This window comes from Hemibagrus wyckioides, linkage group LG22 (genome assembly GCF_019097595.1).
Source record: "Hemibagrus wyckioides isolate EC202008001 linkage group LG22, SWU_Hwy_1.0, whole genome shotgun sequence".
Classification (NCBI taxonomy): Eukaryota; Metazoa; Chordata; class Actinopteri; order Siluriformes; family Bagridae; genus Hemibagrus; species Hemibagrus wyckioides.
The window spans coordinates 16,921,790-16,932,257 of NC_080731.1; the positions used below are offsets into that span (position 1 = coordinate 16,921,790).

The following is a 10,468-nucleotide window of genomic DNA, read 5'->3' on the forward strand; positions in this document are numbered from 1 at the left end:
TCTCTTTTCAGTGATGTTGTTTCTACAAGGGATTGTGTGGGATCTTTTTTTAGACTGTTTCTATCTTGTTTTTAATAATACATAATATATTGGGCTGTAATTTAGTACTGTCTTTAAAGTGCCCTTGTTGGCTTGTTGTTGTTGAAGAAAATCCCCATTGTAAGCCATTTTAAGTGCTGGTACTTCATCAAGCCCAAATGATTTTCCATTGAGTCTTGTAAGCATGACTGCATAACTTGAGCAGCAGAATTTACCAAGAAAGCATCAGGAAAATGGTGGATGTAGCCATTAAATGTAAGCATGAACACTAAAATGCTTCATAATTATATATATATATATGTGTGTGTGTGTGTATATATATATATATATATATATATATATATATATATATATATATATATATATATATATATATATATATATATATATAAATTGACAGGAACTCCAGCTTAAAAACTGTTTCTAGCTAATTAGCATGCTAGCTGACTAGCTAAGCAGTTGAGTGTGTTTAAAGGAAATTGCACCAGTTGAAAGGAAATTGAATCTGAAAGGAAATAGGAACTGACATGTTTTTTCTGCTGTCTAGTAACAGTAACTGTTAGCTAGTTAACACAAGTTATCTTGGACAAAAGATAGCAAGCTAGCTAGCAAGTTGATATGATTCTGCTAATAATGGACATTCAGTTAAAGAAATTGTAGAAATCCCCTACAGCAAGTGCACTTTTTTAATGTCAGTAGTTGCAAATTAAGGAGACAAGGGCTTGTTTAAAATAATACAGAAGCTTAAGGTCAGTCAAGTCCTAGCTACTAGCTGCTAGTAACTTCATGTTTTGGTTTATTGAGTGTCAGGGAAAAGGATGCATGGGTTTTTTTTCTTTCATTCTTTTTGGATTTTGGTGAGACTTATGATGCACAAAGGCAAAGCAACTTAATTGATGTAATTTACTTGAAATATTCAACGCTGTGACTTGACAGCAGTCGTAATGACTAATGTTAGTGTGTTCAGTTATCGCTTCAGTATAGTACACACTTTTTAAAGATACGGAAGTATTTTTCTATATTTCAGAATTTTCAGGTTCTGTTTCTGCTTTTGACCCGTAAAGAATGTCCTGATACACTGCCTCTTCTCTGACGTCACATCAACTTCCTTGTAATGAATGTAGAACGGACTGAACTAACCACTGACAGACGCTTCATGGTCATTTTTTTTCTCTTTGCACACCTACTACTACATCTGTACATACAACAATAATATGGAAAACGTTTTTCATTTTGCTGTATTATTTTCAACAGAACATGATGTTCACTTACATTCAGTGAGAATTGCTTATGCTTTTTTTTTTCTGAAAATATAAAAATAAAACATCTTAAAACACAACCACTGTAGCCAATTTTTGACACTTAACCCAAAATGAGTTTGCTTGATCATTGGGTAATATTTCGGTCATATTTCCAAACACCTTCTGTTTATTCTTTCACAATCTTACTTAATATTTTATTGATTATATATACAACAAATGAGTATCTTTATATCATTATCATCACATGAATGAAATCAGCGGCCGTGTTAATATTAATTGATGAAGATCTGTCAATTAAGTAAGTTTTAAGAAAAAGACCAACAATGTCATGGTGAGACGTAGCCCTATTCAAAATCACTGCTTTCCTCACCCAAAAATTAAATTTTCAAGTTAAAGCACTCATATACAGAAATATGCCAATGCTAACAATAGTTTATTTATTAAATAACGACTCATTTATATTTTTATCTGTTTATAGTGACATCAAGTGTTGCAGAATGTCCGACAAACAAATTAATTCTTATTATTACCTACATTATAGCAGATATAAACATTTGTTCCCTCAGCAGTCTTTCTTTTTCCCTCAAATTATCAGCTTATCATATTACCAAGTGAAGACTTTAATGTGGCGGAAAACCTAGTGAGTGTTACAAAGCACTGAAACTCCTTCTGTTAAACTGTTAAATATATGAAATGATAAAATACTAGAACAAGTTCTGTCAGAGCTTTTGACCATTCAGGACTGAGAAGCAGGATAAGATTTTATTAAATAAACTATTTTCATTTTTCTATCAGTGGAGTTATTAGGGGCATAAAACCAAATCTGATAAATCTTACACCCAGTTCAACTGGCAACTTCTTAGCTTGTTTATTTTTTGATAATCTGCTTCTTCCAGCCAACACTGAGTATAAATTGTGATTTAAAGCCATCAGTGTTGTAAAACACTGCCCCCTGTTGGTGGTGATTTAAGAAATCTCCACACCTCGCCATATTCAGGTGTGTTGGCATCTTGACAATTAGCAAACGATCTACATCTACAGGATGTAAATTATGCTGGTATCTGGAACACCAGATTAATGTTTACTGGTTTTATAAGCTGGTCTATAGAGTAGTTCATGAAACTGAATTGAAACAGTTCAAATGTTTTGTATGTATGTCTTGATGGTAGTTGTTTTAAAAGATTTGTCCACCATTTTATCGTCGTTCTCATTCAGAAAATTCATAACCTCCTCCTTCAAACCATGTGCAGCTTGATAATCTAGCAGCATGAGCTTAAAGAAAAACATTTACTAGCTCTCCTTGTACAAAACGGAGCAGTTGGCGAGGTTAAACCCACTTTAAACAAACCAGAAGTTATATTTTTGAAATACTCTGTAACTTATTGATCCTGTGTATGTCTAACATTCATGGTTTAGTCCACCATTTTGTAACTTTTCTAAAAAAGGAAGCCATGTTGACTCTACCTCCAAACAAATTTCACTTACTTTGATAAAGTAATGTCCTTTAGATGGTGTCAGAGATTTAAAAGTTGTCATCACATTGTCCATGATCCAGAAAACACAAGTAAATAGCCATTTTTTATTACCATAGTCATGAAAGTTTACTTCCTGTGTGACGCCACTTTAGTCAAAAAGCCAGAACACAGCAACGGAAAATGAGAAACAGTCACTTACACCAAAGTGTTTGTATGCACTTTAGGTAGCAGTTTACAGCACACTGATATTCGGTGTGGAAGTTAACATCAAATAAAGATCGACCAAATGATGCTAATTATGTGGCTTTTATATATATATATATATATATATATATATATATATATATAGGATATATTGCATTTTAGAAGCCAGTTGGATATGCCATTTTATTTTTTTTTCATCGATACATTCGTCTCCAAATCATTGAACTGTCTTTTATGGTGAATCTCTGAAGAAGTGTAAACAAAAAACAAAACAAAACAAAACAAAGTGCAACATTTTCCATACATGCTACACAATGCTGCGTTTAGTGCCGCGAATGAACAACTAGCACAAGAAATGAAACTCAACAGTGTCTTGGCAACATCCTTAAGCACATACAATACAGCAGTCCGTTCAAAATGTTAACAAAAAAGATTTTAAAAAAACCCCAGAAAAAACAAAGACGACAAACATAAAATGATAAGTACAACATGGAAGCGGATACTACTACAGTTGATAAATCGGCGCTAGCATCACCAAGTGTTTTATGCACAGTTGAATCAATTTTTTAACCTCCAATTGTACAGTCATTACACAACGTCCACTAGGAGGTTTTACACATAAACTCCTCCCAGCTAACTAGCATACAGGGCGTCCTACCATAGGAGGACGCTACCAATAATAATAGTCGTAACATTAATTATTATCGCAGGTGTTTGTGTTTGTGTGTGTGTGTGTGTGTGTTTGTGTGTGTGTGTTTGTGTGTGTGTGTGTGTGTTTTTGTTCAAATTTTCCTATACACCATTTTGATCATAACATTACCTGTACATTTCGTGCCATAATGTGGATTAAATGTCTTTATAAGAGAACAAGAAGAAAACAGACAGAGAAAGAGAGAGAGAGAAAGAGAGAAGGTGAGAGAGGAAAAGGTGAAGGAAGAGAGAAATTTTACTGGATCTGGCAGGCAGATGAAGATGTGGCTTGGCAGCACATGCAGGTTGGGTTGACCGATTTTGGAGGGATGAGGTCCAGATCTTCGTCATCGGGGATCTCGTCCAGTCTGTATCCATCCTTCAGCAGCTGGATGTTCAGGTCCTGGTTTATTTGCTGTGGAGGAAAGCAGACGCGGCTAAATAACCTCTTAAGTCAAATAAAATTTGTGTAGTGTCCTTTAGCATTAGAAGACATTGTTTATTGTGGAGGCTTCACAGTGTGTTTGTGGAAAAACAGATATTAAAGTATAATTCTATTAATGTACATGCATCCTAGGTACATCCTAGGAGATCTCACCTCAGCCGAGGAGTATCCTGATGAGGAGTATCTGGACACGTCAAAGTCGTCATCACTGGGGGGGAGAAGCAGAGAGAAAGAGAGAGAGCGTCAACTAAAATGAGTAAGGACACTTAGCATATAGCCGTGAAGGATGAACTGTGAGTGATGTACCTGTCTGTGTCTAAAGCAACTAACGGTTTCTCATCTGGGCTTTGGTCTAAGGAGGAGTAGCCTTTGTTGGGAACCACAAGCCTGGAAAAAGAGAAAGAGAGACAGTTAGCAAGTGTAACATACGGATCATTTCTGAAATCTGGAACAAATTAGGAAAGACTTGCCTTTTCAATCTGGATCAGTATAACAAACAAACAAAAAACAAATTTGACCCACCAACTAAATTGTGAAGATGTCAACCAGAAAGATGTAGTTTACCAGTTTTATTGGAAATTGATTATAAATAGAAATAAAGACACTTGGTCTATTTGTTCGTTTCGTACTTGGCCACACCCCCTGATTCTGTAGTAGAGCTGGATAATATGAAATGTACAATAAGAGTCTCATCAAAAGTTGACAGTAGCAATGATATTTAGATGACATCTAATACACTACACATATCTGATACAAATATATTCTATTTTCATTGGTTTCTGTTCTTGAACAGTTAAAATGATCATCTAAGACTCTGATTGATCATTGGACTATCTACAGTAAAAAGAGAGTTCTATATAAGAATAAATAAATAAATGCCAGTTATAATACATATTTTAGTTATCATCCAACTATACTACCCAAATACCCAGCTTCTGACCAACCAATTCCTGTTTAAAATTCCTTATTTTAACCCATCCTGTAACAACCAGTTACCCTGTATATCACCCACTGACGCTTTCTTATAGTTCCAGTGAAGTCTGGCCTGTTTGTACATGATTTTGACCTTTGGTCGGTATCCAGGAACATGTTTTCCCTAAAGCTGTCCTACTTCCTACTTCACTGAGTCATTTCACGCTTTTAATGCTACCGCATCATTACCTAACAGGCTGTGATGTTGTAAATGGCATCCTGGTGCGTCTCTCCATCGAGAAATCACTGGAAAATAAATTCCTGTTCTCACCGTGTTCTGGCCATGACATTGTTCTTCTTGGGCTGCTGGTTGACAGGACTCCCCGCTGTGCCGTTCTTCAGAGACCCCTTCCTGGCCAGCTCTCGCTGTTTTTCTACAAAACAAACAACACACCTAACAACACACTGCTTTGTCAAGCATTTCACCAGTTCAGCTAATCACTATTTAAAACAGGCTTGTTCAAACAGAATCTGGTCTATTTACATGTTTAATAGCTTGTGAGGTTGCCAGTTCCACTTCCTTAGCAGTAATAAGTTCTTCGGTTAGGGAAGGCGCCTTTACTTTACTTTTTAAAACAGGACATATGTAGAAATGCTTTTTTCTGTCCCCAAATATAGTCCTAATGATTTTTTAAAATCCACAAAGCTAACCATCCTGAAAAATCCCCCATGTCAGAAAGCATGTTCTGATACTAGAGACTCCTTCCATAAATGTGCTGTGATGTAAAATGTTAAATGTTTAAAGTGTGTTTGAGGCTTTGTTATCCAGATTAAAGTCACTAATAATCAATGAAACTCAATATAAATAGAACATTGGCTCTTTGAACATGACAAAATTGTTATTCCAGTCACTTAAAGCGTGTACCTATTTTCCTCTGCAGCGGTGATGGTTTGTAGTTAAGAGTGGCCGGCTCGCTCTCTCTCGTATCCGAGTCTCCCTCGGAGGCAGTGGAGGATGCTGGATCCTGAAACCATTAATCCAACAGTCCATCATACACAACCCATCACCCAGATCTGTTTTTTCATGAGCGTAAACCAAAACAGCGTTTCCTTGATGTGCGTTAGTCATTTATCATTAATTCATTTATGTCTAGTGTACACCATACAAGTCTCTGTGAAAGGGCTGTTACTATAGAAACAATAACGTGCAGTAATATAAACCTGTGATTTAAAAATGAATCACCAGCGGAGCAGTATCGAGAATACAACAGAAAAAATAATCACAATACTTATCCTGAAAGCAAACCAAACTAAAAACACTAACGGTTCTGTCATCTGGGTAAATTATATATTGGTTGCACTGTATGCGCTTTTGGTTTTAATTTCTCCTTTATTGTAAACCTGCCTCATTCACGACTGCACTTTATATGCACTTTTTAATCACTGCTGATGATTGTGGCTGAAAAATGTCGGCCCTTTGGGTAATCACATGACTTTCACCACAGTCAGCTGCATGAATCTACAGTCTGGGCTAGAAAGAAATCAGCCTCTGCCTCAGTCTCACTTCTTCATATGATTCTGTGTGCTTTTTTGGAGATGCATTTGGTTGCACTGAAGCCCAAAATAATCTGAGGTTTGTTAACAGCAATCTGAAATTAAACGAAACTCAAAATCTTTGATAGAGGTTGATGTCCTTTAAATTTTGGAAGGATATCACATGGGAGTGGAGGTAGAGATGTGAACACAGCACCATATAAAAACCCCTAGTACACTATATAAAAACCTGAAAGCTCTGTGGAAGTCAAACCGACTGTTTTTTTTATGATTTTGGAGAAGCTTCAAGCTGCTGTTCTAAGAAAAGGATATAAATCTGGTGATAAACTGAGTAAAGAAAAGTCCAATTGCACCCAAAAAAGGTACGCTATGGCCATTTCTTCAGAAACCGCTGCTCAGTAACTGCATCTGATTGATGGTCATTTCGATCATGAGTGTAAAACATAACGATGGTCACCTCCTCGGTCTTATTTCTCAGCTTCAAATCAGACAAGTGATTTATATGAGGAGGGCCCTCAGAAGCCTATTTGTTTTGACCTCCAGTTTTATGTATCTTGGTGATTAGAGCCATAAATAAATGTATATTAAAAGAACCAACAGATTGAAACACTGAATGTTCCCTCCATAAATAATAGTTTATGGAGGCCCTCTCTGTAGTGATGCAGAGGCTCCACACAAATCTGACATGCCATTAGTCAAGAAAAACCAAACCAGATTACTACAAAGATACAAAAACAAAAACAACCAAGACTTAGTCTCTTTCAGATAATAACACTCAGCATTTAGTTCTTTGCTGTACATAAATCTAAGCATTTGATCACCAAACACTAACTTATGTACCATGAAATGAATATTTAATAAAAAATTACTTTGAAAACTGATTACTTTTTTAAGTTAAAAGCAATAAATTATTGATAAATTAACAATATTTAATAAATAAATTAATGAATTCATCATTTAGAATAGTAGTTGCATAAACTAGTCGACTAATGCTTTCAGTAGTAGAGGTGTTGGAAAAAAGAAAAAGCAGCAAGGCAGGCGGACAGCAGAAAGATGTTTTCGTTAATCCCACTCCCACACTCCCTTCTGAAGGAACTCATCCCACAATTATTTTTTGCTGTTCCTTAAAGCAAAAATAAATGTAAATAAAATCTTTGCACTGTGGCTTACTGAAGTCTATCTGTAGTTGCAAACTGTCTGATAGTAATAGTTTTTCTTACTGTACAGAGACCTAAAGCTCTGTGTCCAATGCCCAGGCTCATCAACTTCAGGAAATGTTTCCAGAAGCTTCTGTAGACAAAACATCCTCCATCCAAGGAAATCTGCTCATTGAGCTATAATGAAGGCTCTATTAATGGCCACAAGCTTCTATGCTGCTTGCTTTCAGTTTCCGAATCAGCGATTTTTGCTCCTCTGTGGCTCAATCTCATCTTAAGAACAGTTTCCCTTAAATCATGTAAGATGATACAAATATACACTACCGCTCAAAAGTTTGGGATCACTCAAAAATTTTATTGTTTTCCAAGGAAACACACACGAAATTAGTATGAATAGAAAATATAGCAAAAGAACAGGACATGCTGACATGTCAGAGTTAGACATAACGATTTTGATGGAAATGATGGATGTTTTCTTCAAACTTTGCCTCCATCAAAAAAAAAAAACACCTTTTGTAGCAATTACAGCCTGTGCATACTAGCTGTCAATTTTTCAAGATAATCTGATGAGATTTCACCCCATGCTTCCTGGAGCATCTTCCACAAGATGATGGAGTTTTCCTCCGTAGCTGAAATCAAGCTGAAATATGCAAGTGATCTCAAACTTCTGAGCGGTAGTGTATGTTCATCAGCTTTTAACTGCAAAGATTTTACAGCCTAAAAATAGAAATATCCTAAATCAGTTTTTGCTTTAACTATAGAAAAGTATTTCTGACACTTCACATGTAAACTGTTGGAAGCAAAAAATTGTCTACAACATCTTTGTATGCTGTCGTTTACAATTTCCCTTCAATGGAACTAAGAGGAAGAAACCTATTCTAGTACAACAATTCCTCTGTGCACAAAGCGAGCTCAATGGTGTGTTAAGGTTGGAATGGAGTGTCAAGTGTCCTGCACAGAGCCCTGACTCTGACTCAACCACACAAAACACATTTTGCAACACCGACTACACAACACCAAACCTCCTCACCCAACATCCGTATTCTAAACGTTCACAAATCCTTGTTCTACTGGAAAACCTTCTCAGAAGAGTAAGGCAAATGGAAAATCTCTCTGTTTTAATGACCATGGTTTTGAAAAGGATGTTTTTTTTGTGGGTTGTTCGCATACGTTTGGCCTTATAGTGCATATATTTCCTCATTTGGATAAAATGATGATTTTATCCAGTGCAAGACATCATTAAGGAAGAATACAGATGATACAGTCCAAGTATTTGAAGGTTAATGGCCTTGCGATCACTAGCTCACAGACAACTTCCCACAAATCAACATATTAGGATTTAATTAAGCATAGCAAGAACGTACATGCTAATTCAGCACTGTAAGAGTTTACTTAACATATTAAAATTAATCGTAATACTATCTCTCCTTTCCCCCAGAGAGATTTTTAAGAGCTAGGGTATGAGTAAGTTTATTCCAGTACACAGAAGCATCCAGACGCTTTCCTTGGATCTTGAGTCATGTCTTAGGCTTACTTATGGCTTGAATGGTGCATTAGTTTATTTTGGGTTTGCAGGAAAGCAGGCCTGCATTTTTCAATCTGTTCAAATGCCGGCAGCTAGAAGAAACCAGCGGAGAGAGCGCAGCAGTAAAGTGACAAGATGAAGTCAGGAAGATTGAAGACAATCATCCCACCCTGAAGAGCCACACAATGAAGCGGTTTGGCTACACTGCAGGCCGTGTGTGTGTGTGTGTGTGTGTGTGTGGGTTGCAGACAGTGGTAATACACTCCCAGTCTGGCCTGAATGAGAAGCTGGATGCTGAAGCTTGAGGAGACGGAAGCATCATTTTTTATGGCTGTCGCATCACCGCATCAGCACATCCAGTGACCCAGAACTCCTGATCAAATACCAAATTTATCAATACGTCATTTTGATTAGTATTAAAAAGAAATGATAAATGGCAATGAATGATCAGATCATCAGAATCATTAATCAGTAACATCTACGCCCCATGCGATGCATTTCCAAACATCGACAGCTGTGATTGGATTCCGCGACCGGAGAATAACCGGATTTTATTCCTGCCCTGTAACAATCTGCACACATCCCTGATACATGACAATAATAATATTTAATCTGTTCTCATTTGTGACACTGATCTTTTACTCACCAAGGCCTGCATCTCTGCCTCGGTCGGCACTTGGAATCGGTCGATCTCCTCCATCATTTTGGCTCAGCTGCTCTTTTTTATCAACGATCCAAACAAACAAAACAAAACAAACACACACACATAAACACACACAAACACACGGAGTGAAGCGAGGTCTCAATCGCCTTGTTCTTTTCTTCTAATATGAGCTCAAACCCGAGGATGCCCCCGTCTCTCCTTCATCCCAGCGGTCGGTGGATAAAACGGCGGCTGCGTCCCGAATGTCTCCTCACTCCCTACATAGGGAGTGAAATAACCAGCTTCAACACGCTACCTAGTGCGCAGTGCAGACTAAGGCGTTTAAGATTCGACCCGCCCACTTCCGGTTCCCTACAGCGGTGTTCCCCCAAAAGGTGGATGTGCAGATTAACACGGTACGCACTCACATATATATGGTTCATTTGCCAGCACCATATGTAATCATGCAACCTGAGTCTAGTATCAATGATTAGATTTGTTTTATTTAATTTAATGCTTAAGTAAAATGAGTGTATAAGTGTGTTACACTCTCTATTTCTTC

At 37.0% G+C, this 10,468-nt stretch overlaps 1 protein-coding gene across 1 annotated transcript; it reads right to left on the bottom strand.

Annotated features, from left to right (window-relative positions):
• Positions 1–1,731: 1,731 nt before the first annotated feature.
• fam219ab (family with sequence similarity 219 member Ab) lies at positions 1,732–10,186 on the bottom strand. Its single transcript, XM_058374829.1, has 6 exons — positions 9,910–10,186; positions 5,953–6,052; positions 5,359–5,461; positions 4,422–4,502; positions 4,269–4,323; positions 1,732–4,085 (listed from the first exon to the last, which is right to left on the bottom strand). The coding sequence occupies exons 1-6, from the start codon at positions 9,964–9,966 to the stop codon at positions 3,927–3,929; spliced, it is 555 nt and encodes a 184-aa protein (XP_058230812.1). The 5' UTR covers positions 9,967–10,186; the 3' UTR covers positions 1,732–3,926.
• Between the last annotated feature and the right edge of the window lie 282 nt (positions 10,187–10,468).